This window comes from Patagioenas fasciata, chromosome 36 (assembly GCF_037038585.1).
Source record: "Patagioenas fasciata isolate bPatFas1 chromosome 36, bPatFas1.hap1, whole genome shotgun sequence".
NCBI classification, from domain to species: Eukaryota; Metazoa; Chordata; class Aves; order Columbiformes; family Columbidae; genus Patagioenas; species Patagioenas fasciata.
The window spans coordinates 3,643,326-3,662,480 of NC_092555.1; the positions used below are offsets into that span (position 1 = coordinate 3,643,326).

Consider the following 19,155-nt stretch of genomic DNA (forward strand, 5'->3'; position numbering starts at 1 on the left):
GGACGGGGCGCTGGGCGCGCTGGTGGACAGCTGTGCGCCCGGTGAGGACATGGGGACATGGAGGGGACATCGTGGGGACATGGGGGACGTGGGGACACGGGGGGGACGTGGGGACACGGGGACGGGGCGCTGGGCGCGCTGGTGGACAGCTGTGCGCCCGGTGAGGACCTGGGGACACGGGGGGGACACGAGGGGGACGTGGGGACACGGGGGGGACGTGGGGACACGGGGGGGACGTGGGGACACGGGGACGGGGCGCTGGGCGCGCTGGTGGACAGCTGTGCGCCCGGTGAGGACCTGGGGACACGGGGGGGACATGGGGGACGTGGGGACACGGGGGGGACGTGGGGACACGGGGATGGGGCGCTGGGCGCGCTGGTGGACAGCTGTGCGCCCGGTGAGGACCTGGGGACATGGAGGGGACATGGGGACACGGGGACGGGGCGCTGGGCGCGCTGGTGGACAGCTGTGCGCCCGGTGAGGACCTGGGGACACGGGGGGGACGTGGGGACACGGGGACGGGGCGCTGGGCGCGCTGGTGGACAGCTGTGCGCCCGGTGAGGGCCTGGGGACACGGGGGGGACATCGTGGGGACATGGGGGACGTGGGGACACGGGGACGGGGCGCTGGGCGCGCTGGTGGACAGCTGTGCGCCCGGTGAGGACATGGGGACACGGGGGGGACATGGGGGACGTGGGGACACGGGGGGGACGTGGGGACACAGGGACGGGGCGCTGGGCGCGCTGGTGGACAGCTGTGCGCCCGGTGAGGACATGGGGACACGGGGGGGACATGGGGGACGTGGGGACACGGGGGGGACGTGGGGACACGGGGCCGGGGCGCTGGGCGCGCTGGTGGACAGCTGTGCGCCCGGTGAGGACCTGGGGACACGGGGGGGACGTGGGGACACGGGGGGGACGTGGGGACACGGGGGGGACGTGGGGACACGGGGGGGACGTGGGGACACGGGGGGGACACGGGGACGGGGCGCTGGGCGCGCTGGTGGACAGCTGTGCGCCCGGTGAGGACCTGGGGACATGGAGGGGACATGGGGACACGGGGACGGGGCGCTGGGCGCGCTGGTGGACAGCTGTGCGCCCGGTGAGGACATGGGGACACGGGGGGGACATGGACGGGACATGGGGACACGGGGGGGACGTGGGGACACGGGGACGGGGCGCTGGGCGCGCTGGTGGACAGCTGTGCGCCCGGTGAGGACCTGGGGACATGGAGGGGACATGGAGGGGACACGGGGGGGACGTGGGGACACGGGGGGGACGTGGGGACACGGGGACGGGGCGCTGGGCGCGCTGGTGGACAGCTGTGCGCCCGGTGAGGACATGGGGACACGGGGGGGACGTGGGGACACGGGGGGGACGTGGGGACACGGGGGGGACATGGGGGACGTGGGGACACGGGGACGGGGCGCTGGGCGCACTGGTGGACAGCTGTGCGCCCGGTGAGGACATGGGGACATGGGGGGGACATGGAGGGGACATGGGGGACGTGGGGACACAGGGGGGACACGGGGACACGGGGACGGGGCGCTGGGCGCGCTGGTGGACAGCTGTGCGCCCGGTGAGGACCTGGGGACATGGAGGGGACATGGGGACACGTGAGAGATTTTGGGGTGCACAGGGACACTGGGGACACAGCGGGGGCTCTGGGGTGCACAGCGATATGGGGAGAGGTTATGGGGTGCACAGGGACACAGGGGACACAGGGAGAGGTTATGGGGTGCACAGGGACACAGGGAGAGGTTATGGGGTGCATAGGGACAGTGGGGACACAGGGAGAGGTTATGGGGTGTGCAGGGACACTGGGGACACAGGGAGAGGTTATGGGGTGTGCAGGGACACAGGGGACACAGGGAGAGGTTATGGGGTGTGCAGGGACACTGGGGACACAGGGAGAGGTTATGGGGTGCATAGGGACACAGGGAGAGGTTATGGGGTGCATAGGGACACAGGGAGAGGTTATGGGGTGTGCAGGGACACTGGGACACAGGGAGAGGTTATGGGGTGTGCAGGGACTCTGGGGACACAGGGAGAGGTTATGGGGTGTGCAGGGACACTGGGACACAGGGAGAGGTTATGGGGTGTGCAGGGACACTGGGGACACAGGGAGAGGTTATGGGGTGTGCAGGGACACTGGGGACACAGGGAGAGGTTATGGGGTGCACAGGGACACAGGGGACACAGGGACATGGGGACACAGGGAGGTGGCCCCGGGGTGCACAAAGGCGTGCGTGACAACCCCAGGGACACGCGGGTGGGGGTGCAGGGGAGAACTTGGGGTGCCGAGGCACTCGGGGTCGCTCCGGGGCTGCACGGGGACGCGGTGGCAGCGCTCGGGGCACAGGGGGACGCGGGGGCGCTGTGGGACCTCGTGGGGACGCGAGCGACGACGGAGACCACGCGGAGGGGACGCGGTGGCGCACGGGGACACAGGAGCTGCCCCCCCGACCGTGTCCCGTCCCCCCCATTGACCGTGTCCCGTCCCCCCCATTGACCGTGTCCCGTCCCCCCCATGACCGTGTCCCGTCCCCCCCATTGACCGTGTCCCCGTCCCCCAGGGCTGTGCCCCGACTGGGACTCGTGGGACCCCAGCAAGCCGGTGGACAACGCGCGCGAGGCCATGCAGCAGGCGGACGAGTGGCTGGGCATCCCCCAGGTGGGTCTGGGGGCCGCGGGGGGGACGCCCGCGTGTCCCCGGCGCCCCGTGACCCCCGGCGCGCCCCCCCAGGTCATCACCCCCGAGGAGATCGTGGACCCCAACGTGGACGAGCACTCGGTCATGACCTACCTGTCGCAGTTCCCCAAGGCCAAGCTCAAACCGGGGGCCCCGCTGCGCCCCAAACTCAACCCCAAGAAGGCCCGAGCCTACGGCCCCGGTGAGGGGGGGCGCGACCCCAGGGCTGCGGGACCCCCCGCTCCCCCCCAGTTTTGGGGGGCTCTCTGGGGTTTATGACACCGTGGGGCTTCACCCCATTCCCTGCGGGTTTGGGGCCCCTCCCTGTGCCCTATAGATCTAGGGGACCCCTGTACATCTGGGAGATCCCTATAGATCTGGGAGACCCCTGCAGATGTGGGGGGACCCCTATAGATGTGGGGGACACCTACAAATCTGGGGGACCCCCGTTTCTCCCAGACCTGGGGGGCAACACCCTATGGATTGGGGTTATCTATAGACTTGGGGTGTTCCCTATTGCCTGTAGATCCAGGGGGTTCCCTGTGGGCTGGGACCCCCGTGGGGTGGGGCCGGGACCCTTGGGATGGGGTGAGGACCCCTGTGGTGTGGGGCTGGGACCCCCGTGTGGGCTGGGAGCCCCACATGGCGTGGGACCCCTGTGGGGTGGGACCAGGACTCCCGTGGGGTGTGGGACCCCCATGGGATGGGCTGGGACCCCCGTGGGGTGGGGACGGGACCCCTGTGTAGGCTGGGACCCCCGTGTGGGGCCGGTACCCCCATGTGGCGTGGGGCCAGGACTCCCGTGGGGTGTGGGACCCCCATGGTGTGGGGCTGGGACCCCCGTGGGGTGTGGGACCCCCGTGGTGTGGGACCCCCGTGGGGTGTGTGACCCCCGTGGGTGGGGCTGGGACCCCCGTGGGGTGTGGGACCCCCGTGGGTGGGGCTGGGACTCCCGTGGGGTGTGGGACCCCCGTGGGGTGGGGCCAGGACTCCCATGGGGTGTGGGACCCCCGTGGGGTGTGTGACCCCCGTGGGTGGGGCCAGGACCCCCGTGGGGTGTGGGACCCCCGTGGGTGGGGCTGGGACTCCCATGGGGTGTGTGACCCCCGTGGGTGGGGCCAGGACGCCCGTGGGGTGTGGGACCCCCGTGGGTGGGGCTGGGACTCCCATGGGGTGTGGGACTCCCGTGGGGTGTGTGGCCCCCGTGGGTGGGGCTGGGACTCCCGTGGGGTGTGGGACCCCCGTGGGGTGTGGGATCCCCGTGGGTGGGGCCAGGACCCCCGTGGGGTGTGGGACCCCCGTGGGTGGGGCTGGGACTCCCGTGGGGTGTGTGACCCCCGTGGGGTGTGTGGGTGGCCCCCGTGGGTGGGGCCGTCCCCGCGTGCCCCCGGCGCTGACCGGGGCTCCGCAGGCATCGAGCCCACGGGGAACACGGTGAAGCAGCGCGCGGAGTTCACGGTGGAGACGATCAGCGCGGGGCAGGGGGACGTGCTGGTGTACGTGGAGGACCCCGCCGGGCACCGCCAGGAGGTGGGCGCGGGGCTGGGGGTGCCGGGGGGGCTGGGGGGGGCTGGGGGAGTCTGGGGGCTGCTGGGGGTCTGGGGGCTGCTGGGGGGACTGGGGGGGGACTGGGAGGGTTGGTTTGGAGTCTGGGGGAGCTGGGGGTCTGGGGGCTGCTGAGGGTGCTGCTGGGGGTCTGGGGGCTGCTGGAGGGGCTGGGGGGGTCTGGGAGGGTAGGTTTGGGGTCTGGGGGGCTGCTGGGGGTCTGGGGGCTGCTGAGGGTGCTGCTGGGGGTCTGGGGGCTGCTGGAGGGGCTGGGGGGGACTGGGAGGGTAGGTTTGGGGGCTGCTGGGGGTCTGGGGGCTGTGGGGGGACTGGGGGGGTAGGTTTGGGGGCTGCTGGGGGTCTGGGGGCTGTGGGGAGACTGGGGGGGTAGGTTTGGGGGCTGCTGGGGGTCTGGGGGCTGTGGGGGGACTGGGGGGGTAGGTTTGGGGGCTGCTGGGGGTCTGGGGCTGTGGGGGTCTGGGGCTGGCAGGTGGGTCCTGGGGGTTTTGGGGTCCCCGGGGGTGTCACAGCCCCGTGTCCCCAGGCTAAGGTGGTGGCCAACAACGACAAGAACCGCACGTTCTCCGTGTCCTACGTCCCCCAGGTCACCGGCACGCACAAGGTGCGGTCCTGCTGCGCTCGGTTCGGGGTCCTGAGGTGGTCTGGGGGTCCTGAGGCCACGAAAGCCCTGGGGCATCAACATGGGGAGGGTTTGGGTCCCATGAGGAGGATTTTGGGCCCCACGGGGAGATTTTGGGACCTATGAGGAGGTTTTGGGTCTCATAGGGAGGCTCTGGTTCCCACGGGGAGGTTTTTGGGTCCCACAGGGAGGTTTTGTGACCCACGGGAGGCTCTGGGTCCCATAGGGAGGTTTTGTGACCCACGGGGAGGTTTTTGGGTCCCATAGGGAGGTTTTGTGACCCATGGGGAGGTTTTTGGGTCCCATAGGGAGGTTTTGTGACCCACAGGAAGGTTTTTGGGTCCCATAGGGAGGTTTTGTGACCCACAGGAAGGTTTTTGGGTCCCATAGGGAGGTTTTGTGACCCACAGGAAGGTTTTTGGGTCCCATAGGGAGGTTTTGTGACCTATGGGGAGGTTTTGTGACCCATGGGGCAGTTGGTTTGTGACCCCTGGGGAGGTTGGTTTGTGACCCATAGAGAGGTTGGTTTGTGACCCATAGGGAGGTTTTGTGACCCATAGGGAGGTTGGTTTGTGACCCATAGGGAGGTTGGTTTGTGACCCATGGGCAGGGTTTTGTGACCCACGGGGAGGTTGGTTTGTGACCCATGGGCAGGGTTTTGTGACCCATAGAGAGGTTGGTTTGTGACCCATGGGGAGGTTGGTTTGTGACCCATAGGGAGGTTGGTTTGTGACCCACGGGGAGGTTGGTTTGTGACCCACGGGGAGGTTGGTTTGTGACCCATGGGGAGGTTGGTTTGTGACCCACGGGGAGGTTGGTTTGTGACCCATAGGGAGGTTGGTTTGTGACCCACGGGGAGGTTGGTTTGTGACCCATAGGGAGGTTGGTTTGTGACCCACGGGGAGGTTGGTTTGTGACCCACGGGGAGGTTGGTGTTGTGACCCATGGGGAGGTTGGTTTGTGACCCACGGGGAGGTTGGTTTGTGACCCATGGGCAGGGTTGGGTGGCCGTCGGGTGGGTTGGGTGGCCCACGGGCAGCATTGGGTGGCCATCGGGCAGCGTTGGGTGGCCCGCGGGTGGGTTGGGTGGCCCATGGGCAGCGTTGCGTTGCCCGCGGGCAGGGTTGGGTGGCCCGCGGGTGGGTTGGGTGGCCCATGGGCAGGGTTGGGTGTCCGTGGGGCGGGTGGGTGTCCGTGGGGCGGGTCGGTGTCCGTGGGGCAGGGTGGGTGACCATCGGGCGGGTTGGTGGCCATGGGGCAGGGTGGGTGACCATCGGGCAGGGTGACGTGACGCGGCGTGGTGCGCAGGTGACGGTGCTGTTCGCGGGGCAGCACATCGCCAAGAGCCCCTTCGAGGTGCAGGTGGGGCGCGCGGCGGGCGACGCGGGGCGCGTGTGGGCGCAGGGGCCCGGCCTGGAGCCCGCGGGCGTCGTGGCCAACAGGACCACCCACTTCGACATCGGCACCGCCGGTGCGCCCGCCGCGGCCTCGGGGCGGGGGGCGGGGGGTCTGGGGGGTTTGGGGGGTTTGGAGGTTTTAGGGGGACTTGGGGTTTGGGGGAATTTGGGAGTTTTGGGGGGTTTGGGGTTTTGGGAGGGTTTGGAGGTCTGGGGGGATTTGGGGGATTTGGGGAGATTTGGAGGTTTTAGGGGGACTTGGAGTTTGGGGGGATTTGGGGGTCTGGGGAGATGGGGAATTTGGGGGGGTTTGGGGGGATTTGGAGGTTTGGGGGGATTTGGAGGTTTGGGGGGATTTCGGGGCTTTGGGGGGATTTGGAGGTTTGGGGGGATTTGGGGGGTTTGGGGGGATTTGGAGGTTTTAGGGGGACTTGGGAGGATTTGGGGACTTGGGGGTTTTGGGGTTCTCAGGGGGATTTGGGGGTTCGGGGGGGATCCAGGGGGCAAGACGTGGCAGGGGTCCCCACGCCCTCCATGTGTGTCCCCATGTGTCCCCATGTGTGTCCCCATGTGTCCCCATGCTCCCTGTGACCCCGTGTCCCCCCCGACCCCATGTCCCCCCATGCCCCCCCGTGTCCCCCCTGTCCCCCCGTGTCCCCCCGTGCCCCCCTGACCCCGCGTCCCCGGCGTCCGCAGGCGCGGGCCCGGGCGAGGTGGAGGTGGCCATCGTGGACCCCAGCGGGCGGCGCGGGGCGGTGGAGCCGGCGCTGGAGCCGCGCGGGGACGGCGCCTTCCGCTGCTCCTACCGGCCCACGGCCGAGGGGCCCCACGCCGTGCACGTGGCCTTCGGGGGGGCGCCCATCCCCAAGAGCCCCTTCAGCGTCAACGTGGGGCAGGGTGAGCAGGGGGTGCCCCCGAACGGGGCCGCCGGGGCCGCCCCCCGGCCGGGGGTCCCTGTCCTCCCGTCCCTCCACCCGGGGTCTCTGTTCCTTCAGCTTGGGGTCTCTGTCCCCCCACCCCAAATCTGGGGGTCTCTGTCCCTCGCCCTCCGCCTTGGGGGTCTCTGTCTCCCCTGAGCTCGGGGTCTCTGTCCCCCCACCCCCCATTTGGGGGTCTCTGTCCCCTCTGAACTTGGGGTCACTGTCCCCCCACCCCCCACCTTGGGGGTCTCTGTCCCCTCTGAACTCGGGGTCACTGTCCCCCCAGCCCCCATTTGGGGGTTTCTGTCCCCCCACCCCCCACCTTGGGGGCCTCTGTCCCCTCTGAACTCGGGGTCTCTGTCCCCCACCCCCCATTTGGGGGTCTCTGTCTCCCCCAGACTCGGGGGCTCTGTCCTTCCCAGCTCAGGGGGTCTCTGTGCTTCTGCCCCCCCGATTGAAATGGGGGGTCTCTGTGCTTCTGCCCCAACCCGGGCCCTTGCGGGGGTCTCTGCCCCCGCGCGGGGTCCCGGGGCTGCCGCTGCAGGGGGTCTCGCCCCCGTGACTCTGCGCTGTCTCTCTCCGTCTGTCCTGCTCCTTCTGCCCGTCTGTCCGGGAAGCTCCGGCCGGGTCCTCGCGGGTGACCCGCTGACGGTATGGGGGCTGCTCCCGGACGCCTGGGTCCCTCCTTCCCCCCGAGCCCCATGGCGCCCTGTGGGGTGCCCCTGGGTCCCTCCTCACAGCTCCTGCCCCAGCCCGCTGGGTTTGGGGGTCCCCCCAGGGTCCTTTTCGGACCCTCTCCCCTGGCGTGTGCCCCCTTGTGGGTTTGGGGTCCCCCCGGACGCCTGGGTCCCTTTTGGACCCTCTCCCTGGGTGTGTACCCCCATGGGTTTGGGGCTCCCCCGGACGCCTGGGTCCCCTCCCCCCTGTCGTGCACCCCCATGGGGTTGGGGCTCCCCCGGACGCCTGGGTCCCCTCCCCCCTGTCGTGCACCCCCATGGGTTTGGGGCTCCCCCGGACGCCTGGGTCCCCTCCCCCCTGTCGTGCACCCCCATGGGGTTTGGGGCTCCCCCGGACGCCTGGGTCCCCTCCCCCCTGTCGTGCACCCCCGTGGGGTTGGGGCTCCCCCGGACGCCTGGGTCCCCTCCCCCCTGTCGTGCACCCCCATGGGTTGGGGCTCCCCCGGACGCCTGGGTCCCGTCTCCCCCCAGCCTGCACCCCCTCCGCGTGCCGCGCCGTGGGCCGGGGGCTGCAGCCCAAGGGGCTCCGCGTGAAGGAGACCGCGGACTTCAAGGTCCACACCAAGGGCGCGGGCAGCGGGGAGCTCAAGGTCACGGTCAAGGGCCCCAGTGAGTGCCCGCGGCTTCGGGGGGGCCGCTGGGGGCGGGGGGGCCGGGGTGCCCCGCGGGGCTCGGGGGGCCTGGGCGCAGCCCCGGGCGCGTCCGCGAGGGGTGGGGGGCGCTGGGGGGTGCCTTGGGTTTTGGGGGGGTCCCTTGGCTTTTCGGAGTCCCTTGGGTTTTGGGGGTCCCCTGGGCTTGTGTGGTGCCTGAGGTTTGGGGAGGGTTCTGGGGGGTGTCTGTGGGTTTGGGGGTCTCTGTGGGTTTGGGGGGGTCTCTGGGATTTTGGGGGTGTCTGTGTCGGGGGGGTCTCTGTCGGTTGGGGGGGGTCTCTGTGGTTCTGAGGGGGGGTCTGTGGTTTTGGGGGGGTCTCTGTGGGTTGGAGGGTCTCTGTGGTTTTGGGGGGATCTCTGTGGTTTTGGGGGGGTCTCTGTGGTTCTGAGGGGGGGTCTCTGTGGTTCTGAGGGGGGGTCTGTGGTTTTGGGGGGGTCTCTGTGGTTCTGGGGGGTCTCTGTGGTTTTGGGGGGGTCTCTGTGGTTCTGGGGGGTCTCTGTGGTTCTGGGGGGTCTCTGTGGTTTTGGGGGTGTCTCTGTGGTTCAGGGGGGTGCCCGTTCCGGGGTGTCCGTTTCGGGGTGTCCATTTCGGGGTGTCCGTCCCGGGGTGCCCGTTCCAGGGTGTCCGTTCCGGGGTGTCCATTTCCGGGGTGCCCGTTTCGGGGTGTCTGTTTCGGGGTGTCTGTTTCGGGGTGCCCGTTCCGGGGTGTCCATTTTGGGGTGTCCGTTCCGGGGTGCCCGTTTCGGGGTGCCCGTTCCGGGGTGCCCGTTTCAGGGTGTCCATTTCGGGGTGTCCGTTCCAGGGTGTCTGTTTCGGGGTGTCCGTTTTCGGGGTGTCCATTTTCGGGGTGCCCGTTCAGGGGTGTCCGTTCCGGGGTGTCCATTTTGGGGTGTCCATTTTGGGGTGCCCGTTCCGGGGTGCCCGTTTTGGGGTGCCCGTTTTGGGGTGTCCGTTTCGGGGTGCCCGTTCCGGGGTGTCCGTTCCGGGGTGTCCGTTCCGGGGTGTCCATTTCCGGGGTGTCCGTTCCGGGGTGTCCATTTTGGGGTGTCCATTTTGGGGTGCCCGTTTTGGGGTGTCCGTTCCGGGGTGCCCATTTCGGGGTGTCCGTTCCGGGTGCCCGTCCCGGGGTGTCCATTTCCGGGGTGCCCGTTCCGGGGCGCCCTGACCGTGTCCCGCAGAGGGAGCCGAGGCGGTGAAGCAGAAGGACCTGGGGGACGGCGTCTTCGGGTTCGAGTATTTCCCCACGGCCCCCGGCACCTACACGGTGACCGTGACCTGGGGGGGGCAGCACGTGCCCCGCGGGTGAGTGGGGGGGCGGGGGGGCGGGGGGGGGGCCATGGGACAGACTGGGGGGGCAGCACGTGCCCCGCGGGTGAGTGGGGGGGCGGGGGGGCGGGGGGGCCATGGGGGGCTGGGGGGGCCATGGTGGGGCAGCACGTGCCCCGCGGGTGAGTGGGGGGGCGGGGGGGCGGGGGGGGCCATGGGGGGTGTGGGGGGCGTGGGGGGGCCATGGGGGGCTGGGGGGGCAGCACGTGCCCCGCGGGTGAGTGGGGGGGCGTGGGGGCGGGGGGGGCCATGGGGGGCTGGGGGGGCCATGGGGGGGCAGCACGTGCCCCGCGGGTGAGTGGGGGGGCGGGGGGGCGGGGGGGGCCATGGGGGGCTGGGGGGGCCATGGGGGGGCAGCACGTGCCCCGCAGGTGAGTGTGGGGGGTGTGGGGGCCATGGGGGGCCGGGGGGGCCATGGGGGGCATGGGGGGGCAGCACGTGCCCCACGGGTGAGTGTGGGGGGCGTGGGGGCCATGGGGGCCATGGGGGGCTGGGGGGGCCATAGGGGGCCATGGGGGGCTGGGGGGGCAGCACGTGCCCCGCGGGTGAGTGTGGGGGCGTGGGGGGCCATGGGGGGCTGGGGGGGCTGGGGGGGGCAGCACGTGCCCTGCGGGTGAGCATTGGATGGGCTGTTTTGGGGTATTTTGGGGGGGGTTATGGGGTGTTTATGTGACCCCCTTTGAGGTGCAGGGTTGGGCTGTTTTGGGGTGTTTTGGGCTGTTTCGGGGTGTTGTTTTGGGGTGTTGATGGGGCCCCCCCTCCGCAGCCCCTTTGAGGTGCAGGTTTGGGCTGTTTTGGGCTGTTTTGGGCTGTTTTGGGCTGTTTTGGGGTGTTGTTTTGGGGTGTTGATGGGGCCCCCCCTCCGCAGCCCCTTTGAGGTGCAGGTTTGGGCTGTTTTGGGCTGTTTTGGGCTGTTTTGGGCTGTTTTGGGGTGTTGTTTTTGGGGTGTTGATGGGGCCCCCCCTCCGCAGCCCCTTTGAGGTGCAGGGTTGGGCTGTTTTGGGCTGTTTTGGGCTGTTTTGGGGTGTTGTTTTGGGGTGTTGATGGGACCCCCCCTCCGCAGCCCCTTTGAGGTGCAGGGTTGGGCTGTTTTGGGCTGTTTTGGGCTGTTTTGGGGTGTTGTTTTGGGGTGTTGATGGGCCCCCCTCCGCAGCCCCTTTGAGGTGCAGGGTTGGGCTGTTTTGGGCTGTTTTGGGCTGTTTTGGGGTGTTTTCGGGTGTTGTTTTGGGGTGTTGATGGGCCCCCCTCCGCAGCCCCTTTGAGGTGCAGGGTTGGGCTGTTTTGGGCTGTTTTGGGCTGTTTTGGGCTGTTTTGGGCTGTTTTGGGGTGTTGTTTTGGGGTGTTGATGGCCCCCCTCCGCAGCCCCTTTGAGGTGCAGGTGGCCCCCGAGAGCGGGAGCCCGCGGGTCCGCGCGTGGGGCCCGGGGCTGGAGGGCGGCGTCGTGGGCAGGTCGGCCGACTTCGTGGTGGAGGCCGTGGGCGACGACGTGGGCACCCTGGGTGAGCCGGGGGCGGGGGGCGGGGGATCCAGGGTGTCCTGGGGGGCTGGGGGGTCCGGGGTGTCCTGGGGGGCTGGGGGGCTGGGGGGGCTGGGGTCCTCCTGGGGGGCTGGGGGGTCCGGGGTGTCCTGGGGGGCTGGGGTGTCCTGGGGGGTCCAGGGTGTCCTGGGGGGCCTGGGGTCCTCCTGGGGGGTCCAGGGTGTCCTGGGGGGGCTGGGGTCCTCCTGGGGGGGCTGGGGTGTCCTGGGGGGTCCAGGGTGTCCTGGGGGGCTGGGGTGTCCTGGGGGGTCCAGGGTGTCCTGGGGGGCCTGGGGTCCTCCTGGGGGGTCCAGGGTGTCCTGGGGGGGCTGGGGTCCTCCTGGGGGGCTGGGGTGTCCTGGGGGGTCCAGGGTGTCCTGGGGGAGCTGGGGTCCTCCTGGGGGGTCTGCGGTGTCCTGGGGGAGCTGGGGTCCTCCTGGGGGGTCTGCGGTGTCCTGGGGGGGCTGGGGTCCTCCTGGGGGGACTGGGGTCCTCCTGGGACCCCCCTGGAGGCCTGGGGGCTCCTCAGGAGTTTGGGGTTTCTGGGGGGCTCCTCTGGGGTTTGGGGGGTTTGGGGTTTCTGGGGGCTCCTCTGGGGTTTGGGGGGTTTGGGGTTTCTGGGGGCTCCTCTGGGGTTTGGGGGCTTTGGGGTTTCGGGGGGCTCCTCTGGGGTTTGGGGGCTTTGGGGTTTCGGGGGGCTCCTCTGGGGTTTGGGGGCTTTGGGGTTTCGGGGGGCTCCTCTGGGTTTGGGGTGTCCGGGGGCCCTTGGTGTCCCCACAGCCCCTCTCCAGTCTCTCCCTCCATGGGGCTCCCCCCAGGGGATTTGGCCCCCCCCCCTCCCCAGGATTCTGTCCCCCCCCGGGTTTTGGGGCTCCTTTGGTGATTTGGGGCTCCCCTGGTGATTTGGGGGTCCCCCAGGGTTCTGGGGCTCCCCCATGGTTTCTGCCCCCCCCCAGTGATTTCTGCCCCCACCCAGGTGCTGTGACTGCCCTGGGTTTCTGGGGCTCCCCCTGGGGTTCTGGGGCTCCCCCCGGGGTTCTGGGCCCCCCCAGTGACCTGTGCCCCCCCCGGGGTTCTGGGGCTCCCCCATGATTTTGGGCCCCCCCCAGTGATTTGTGGCTCCCCCTGGATTTCGTGGCTCCCCTGGGGTTCTGTGCCCCCCATGACTTTGTGCCCCCCGTGACCTGTGCCCCCCCGCAGGGTTCTCGGTGGAGGGCCCCCCATGGTTTTGTGCCCCCCCGTGGTTTTGTGCCCCCCATGATTTCATGTCCCCCGTTCGCAGGGTTCTTGGTGGAGGCCCCCCCCTGGTTTTGGGGCCCCCATGACCGTCCCCCCCCATTCGCAGGGTTCTCGGTGGAGGGCCCCCCATGATTTCGTGTCCCCCGTCCGCAGGGTTCTCGGTGGAGGGCCCCCCATGATTTCATGTCCCCCCCGTTCGCAGGGTTCTCGGTGGAGGGCCCCCCATGATTTCATGTCCCCCCCGTTCGCAGGGTTCTCAGTGGAGGGCCCCCCATGACCGTCCCCCACCATTCCGCAGGGTTCTCGGTGGAGGGCCCCCCATGATTTCGTGTCCCCCCCATGATTTCGTGTCCCCCCCGTTCGCAGGGTTCTCGGTGGAGGGCCCCCCATGACCGTGTCCCCCCCATCCGCAGGGTTCTCGGTGGAGGGCCCGTCGCAGGCGCGCATCGAATGCGACGACCGCGGGGACGGCTCGTGCGCCCCGTGGTTTTGGGGTCCCCCGTCACCGTGTCCCCCCGTTCGCAGGGTTCTCGGTGGAGGGCCCCCCATGACCGTGTCCCCCCCATGACCGTCCCCCCCATCCGCAGGGTTCTCGGTGGAGGGCCCCCCATGGTTTTGTGCCCCCTGTGGTTTTGGGGTCCCCCATGACCGTCCCCCCCCATCCGCAGGGTTCTCGGTGGAGGGCCCCCCGTGACCGTACCCCCCCCCGTTCGCAGGGTTCTCGGTGGAGGGCCCGTCGCAGGCGCGCATCGAGTGCGACGACCGCGGGGACGGCTCGTGCGACGTGCGCTATTGGCCGCAGGAGCCGGGCGCCTACGCCGTGCACGTGCTGTGCGACGGCGACGACATCCGGGGCAGCCCCTTCATGGCCGAGATCCGCCCCGCGCCCCGCGACTCCTTCCCCGAGAAGGTGGGACCCCCGGACCCCCCTGGGACCCCCCCACACCCCCCGGTCCTTCCCCGAGAAGGTGGGACCCACCCAGACCTCCTGGGACCCCCAGACCCCCCTGGGACCCCCCCACACCCCCGGGTCCTTCCCCAAGAAGGTGGGACCCCCGGACCCCCGGGACCCCCAGACCCCCCTGGGACCCACCCACACCCCCCGGTCCTTCTCCAAGAAGGTGGGACCCCCTGGGACCCCCGGGACCCCCCTGGGACCCCCAGACCCCCTGGGACCCACCCAGATCCCCCGGGACCCCCCAGTCCTTCCCTGAGAAGATGGGACCCCCGGGACACCCCCAGACCCCCCTGGGACCCACCCAGACCCCCGGTCCTTCCCCGAGAAGATGGGACCCCCCAGAACCCCCCTGGGACCCCCCAGTCCTTCCCCGAGAAGATGGGACCCCCTGGGACCCCCCGGACCCCCCCAGATCCCCCGGGACCCCCCGGCCCACCCTGGCCCCCATTTCCCCGGGACCCCCGATCCCCGTGGAGCCCCTGGCCCACCCTGGCCCCCATTTCCCCGGGACCCCCCGATCCCCATGGAGCCCCCGGCCCACCCTGGCCCCCATTTCCCCGGGACCCCCGATCCCCGTGGAGCCCCTGGCCCACCCTGGCCCCCATTTCCCCGGGACCCCGATCCCCGTGGACCCCCCGGCCCACCCTGGCCCCCATTTCCCCGGGACCCCCGATCCCCGTGGAGCCCCTGGCCCGCCCTGGCCCCCATTTCCCCGGGAGCCCCCGATCCCCGTGGACCCCCCGGCCCACCCTGGCCCCCATTTCCCCGGGACCCCCGATCCCCGTGGAGCCCCCGGCCCACCCTGGCCCCCATTTCCCCGGGACCCCGATCCCCGCGGACCCCCCGGTGCCGTCGGGCAGGTGAAGGCGCACGGGCCGGGGCTGGAGAAGACGGGGGTGGCCGTGAACAAACCCACCGAGTTCACCGTGGACGCCAAGGCCGGCGGGAAGGGGCCCCTCAAAGTGCTGATGCAGGTGGGGGGGTGGGGGGCACCGGGGGGGGGTTTGGGGGGCACCGGGGGCGGGATTGGGGGGCACTGGGGAGGGATTGGGGGGCACCGGGGAGGGGTTTGGGGGGCACTGGGGGCAGTTGGGGGGACACTGGGGGGGGGGTTTGGGGGGCACCGGGGGGCGTTTGGGGGCTGTGGGAGATTTTGGGGGGCTTTGGGGTGGGGGGGCTCACTGAGTGTTTAGGGGCACGGGGGGGCTCATTGGGTGTCTCGGGGCACAGGGGGGCCCAGCGGGTGTTTTGGGGTGCGGGGGGGCTCACTGGGTGTCTCGGGGCATGGGTGGGCTCACTGGGTGTTTTGGGGTGCGGGGGGGCTCACTGGGAGTTTCGGGGCATGGGGGGGCTCACTGGGACATGGGGGGGCTCACTGGGCGTCTCGGGGCGTGGGGGGGGCTCACTGGGCGCCTCGGGGCGCCGCCCCCCCGCAGGACGCCGAGGGGACCCCGGTGGACGTGTCGGTCAAGGACAACGGCAACGGCACCTTCAGCTGCTCCTACGTGCCCAGGAAGGCGCTCAAGCACACGGCGCTGCTCTGCTGGGGGGGGGTCAACGTCCCCCAGAGCCCCTTCCGCGTAAGGGGCCCGGGCCGGGGGGCCAAGACCGGGGGGGGGTCCCCAAGACCAGGGCGGGGTCTTCAGACACTGGGGGGTTCCCAAACCCCAGGGGAGGTCCCTAAACCCGGGGGGGGGTCTCCAAGCCCCGGGGGTGTCCCAAACCAGGGGGGGGGTCCCCAAACCTGGGGGAGGGTCTCCAAACACTGGGGGGGGTCCCAAAACCAGGGCAGGACCCCAAGAGGCCAGGGGAGGTCCCCAAACCTGAGGGGGGCGGTCCTGAAACCCAGGGTGGGGTTCCCACACCCAGGGGGGGGTCTCCAAACCCTGGGGGTCCCCCCAAGACCCGGGGGGGGCTCCCCAAACCCAGGCAGAGGTTCCCAAATCCGGGGGGGGGTTCCCAAACCTGGGGGAGGGTCCCCAAGACCCAGGGGGGTCCCCAAACCCGGGGGGGTCCCCAAACCCGGGGGGTCCCCAGCGCGCGGGGGCGGGGGCGGCGCGGGCCTGACCCCCCCGTGCCGCAGGTGGGCGTGGGGGCCGGCAGCCACCCCCACAAGGTCAAGGTGCACGGCCCCGGGGTGGCCAAGAGCGGGCTCAAGGCGCACGAGCCCACCTACTTCACCGTGGACTGCGCCGAGGCCGGGCAGGGTGAGCCGGGGCGGGCGGGGACGGGGGCACAGAGCGATGGGGGGGGCAGAGCGACGGGGGCACAGAGGGACGGGGGGGCACAGAGGGACTGGGGGGCACAGAGGGACTGGGGGCACAGAGGGACTGGGGGCACAGAGGGACGGGGGGGCACAGAGGGACTGGGGGGCACAGAGGGACTGGGGGGCACAGAGGGACGGGGGGCACAGAGGGACTGGGGGGCACAGAGGGACTGGGGGCACAGAGGGACTGGGGGCACAGAGGGACGGGGGGGCACAGAGGGACTGGGGGGCACAGAGGGACTGGGGGGCACAGAGGGACGGGGGGGCACAGAGGGACTGGGGGGCACAGAGGGACTGGGGGCACAGAGGGACGGGGGGCACAGAGGGACTGGGGGGCACAGAGGGACTGGGGGCACAGAGGGACGGGGGGGCACAGAGGGACTGGGGGGCACAGAGGGACTGGGGGCACAGAGGGACTGGGGGCACAGAGGGACGGGGGGGCACAGAGGGACTGGGGGGCACAGAGGGACTGGGGGCACAGAGGGACTGGGGGGCACAGAGGGACGGGGGGGCACAGAGCGATGGGGGGCACAGAGCGGTTTGGGGGGCACAGAGGGACTGGGGGGCACAGAGGGACTGGGGGCACAGAGCGATGGGGGGCACAGAGCGGTTTGGGGGGCACAGAGGGACGGGGGGGTTGGTACCTGCTGGGAGGGCTGGGGCGCACAGGGCGGTGCCTGCAGGGTGTGGGGGGCAGGAGGATGCTGGGGGGGGTTGGGGTGCCAGGGGCTCTCTGGGGGGGTTTGGGGGTCTGAGGGCTCTGTGTGGGGTCTGTGGGGGCCTGGAGTCTCGGGGGGGGTCTGTGTGGGTGTGGGGTCTCTGGGGTCAGTGTGGGTCCGGGGTCTCTGGGGTCTGTGTGGGTCTGGGGTCTCTGGGGTCAGTGTGGGTCCGGGGTCTCTGGGGTCCGCGTGGCTCCGGGCGCTGACCCCGCGTCCCAGGCGACGTGAGCATCGGGATCAAGTGCGCGCCGGGGGTCGTGGGCCCGGCCGAGGCCGACGTGGACTTCGACATCATCCGCAACGACAACGACACCTTCACCGTGCGCTACACCCCGCCCGGCGCCGGCGCCTACACCATCATGGTGCTGTTCGCCGACCAGGTGAGCGGGGGGTCCCATGGGGCTGGGCGGGGGTCCCATGGGGCTGAGGGGGGTCCCCGGCGCCTGCACCATCATGGTGCTGTTCGCCGACCAGGTGAGCGGGGGGTCCCATGGGGCTGGGCGGGGGTCCCATGGGGCTGAGGGGGGTCCCCGGCGCCTGCACCATCATGGTGCTGTTCGCCGACCAGGTGAGCGGGGCGGGGGTCCCGAGGGGCTGGGGAGGAGTCCCACGGGGCTCATTTGGGGTCCCGCGGTGCTGATCTGGGGTCCCGCGGTGCCGATCTGGGGGTCCCGCGGTGCCGATCTGGGGGTCCCGCAGTGCTGATTTGGGGTCCCGTGGTGCCGATCTGGGGGTCCCGCGGTGCCGATCTGGGGGTCCCACGGTGCCGATCTGGGGGTCCCGCGGTGCCGATTTGGGGTCCCACGGTGCCGATCTGGGGTCCCGCGGTGCCGATCTGGGGGTCCCGCGGTGCCGATCTGGGGTCCCGCGGTGCCGATCTGGGGTCCCGCGGTGCTGATCTGGGGGTCCCGCGGTGCCGATTTGGGGTCCCGCGGTGCTGATTTGGGGTCCCTCCGCAGGCCACCCCCACCAGCCCCATCCGGCTCAAGGTGGACCCGGCGCACGACGCCAGCAAAGTGAAGGCGGAGGGGCCGGGGCTCAGCCGCTCGGGTGAGGGCGGCGCCGGGGGCGGGGGGCGCGGGGCCCTCGGGGCGCCCCTGACCGCGTGTCCCGCAGGCGTGGAGCTGGGCAAGCCCACCCACTTCACGGTGAACGCCAAGGCCGGGGGGCGCGCCGCGCTGGGCGTGCAGGTGAGCGGCCCGGCCAAGGGCGACGCCGCGCGGGACCTGGAGCTCATCGACAACCACGACGGCACCCACACCGTCAAGTACACCCCCGTGCAGCAGGTGAGCCCCCCGCGCCCCACTGCGCCCCACTGCGCCCCAATGTACCCCACTGCACCCCAATGTACCCCACTGCGCCCCACTGCACCCCAATGTACCCCACATACACCCCACTGCACCCCAGCCACACCGTCAAGTACACCCCCGTGCAGCAGGTGAGCCCCGCTGCGCCCCACTGCGCCCCACTGCGCCCCACTGCATCCTACATACACCCCACTGCATCCCAATGCATCCCAATGTACCCCACATACACCCCACTGCGCCCCAATGTACCCCACATACACCCCACTGCGCCCCAATGTACCCCACATACACCCCACTGCGCCCCACCCACACCGTCAAGTCCCCCCCCGTGCAGCAGGTGAGCCCCACACTGTGCCCCATTGCACCCCAGTGCACCCCACGTGCACCCCACTGTAGCAGGTGAGGGCACCCCAAAATATGCACCCCAACGTGCCCCAAATGCACCCGAAGTCCCCCCGAAATACTCTCCCAGATGCACCCCGAATCCTCCCCACCCCCCCGACAGGGTCCAGGGGACACCCCAAGACCCCAACCCGAAACGCCCCCGGGGTGGGTGTGGGGCCCCCGGCACCGCGGCGAGGGGCGCCCCGCAGCCACCCCCCTGTCCCCCCAGGGTAACCTGGGGGTGTCGGTGACCTACGGGGGGGACCCCATCCCCAAGAGCCCCTTCACCGTGGGGGTCGCCCCCAGCCTGGACCTGGCCAAGATCAAGATCTCCGGCCTGGACGACAGTACGGGGGGGGCATAGGGAGGGGGGGCTTAGGGATGGGGGTCTGGGGTGCTGGGGGGCCCGTAGGGCTGGGGGACCCATAGGGCTGGGGGGCCCATAGGGCTGGGAGGGGTTGGGGGGCCCATGGAGCTGGGGGGGCTGGGGGACCCATAGGGCTGGGGGGTCTGGGGGTGCTGGGGGGCCCATAGGGATGGGGGGGGCTGGGGGTGCTGGGGGGCCCATAGGGATGGGGGGGGCTGGGGAGCCTATGGAGCTGGGGAGGACTGGGGGACCCACAGGGCTGGAGGGGCCAATAGGGCTGGGGGGGCTGGGGGTTCCTGTTTGGGGGTGCACCCCGTTTGGGTCCCGTTTGGGGTTTCCCCCGTTTGGGTCCCATGTGGGGTGCGCCCCGTTTGGGTCCCGTTTTGGGGTCCCGTTCGGGGTGCGCCCCCTTTGGGTCCCGTTTTGGGGTCCCGTTCGGGGTGCGCCCCCTTTGGGTCCCGTTCTGGGGTCCCGTTCGGGGTGCGCCCCCTT

At 70.9% G+C, this 19,155-nt stretch overlaps 1 protein-coding gene across 5 annotated transcripts in view; it reads left to right on the forward strand.

Moving 5' to 3' along the window:
• The window catches only part of FLNA (filamin A), a 61,339-nt gene that overhangs the window by 5,212 nt on the left and 36,972 nt on the right, over positions 1–19,155 (forward strand). For all 5 annotated transcript variants that reach the window (XM_071801228.1, XM_071801224.1, XM_071801225.1 and 2 more), the window contains exons 3-19: positions 2,576–2,673; positions 2,746–2,893; positions 4,103–4,221; positions 4,781–4,858; positions 6,185–6,347; positions 6,970–7,170; positions 8,402–8,539; positions 9,760–9,883; positions 11,270–11,406; positions 13,379–13,572; positions 14,481–14,594; positions 15,057–15,200; positions 15,704–15,827; positions 16,825–16,985; positions 17,565–17,655; positions 17,722–17,891; positions 18,526–18,643. In XM_071801228.1, the coding sequence (XP_071657329.1) occupies positions 2,576–2,673; positions 2,746–2,893; positions 4,103–4,221; positions 4,781–4,858; positions 6,185–6,347; positions 6,970–7,170; positions 8,402–8,539; positions 9,760–9,883; positions 11,270–11,406; positions 13,379–13,572; positions 14,481–14,594; positions 15,057–15,200; positions 15,704–15,827; positions 16,825–16,985; positions 17,565–17,655; positions 17,722–17,891; positions 18,526–18,643 (2,322 nt within the window). The remainder of the gene's footprint in view (positions 1–2,575; positions 2,674–2,745; positions 2,894–4,102; positions 4,222–4,780; positions 4,859–6,184; positions 6,348–6,969; positions 7,171–8,401; positions 8,540–9,759; positions 9,884–11,269; positions 11,407–13,378; positions 13,573–14,480; positions 14,595–15,056; positions 15,201–15,703; positions 15,828–16,824; positions 16,986–17,564; positions 17,656–17,721; positions 17,892–18,525; positions 18,644–19,155) is intronic.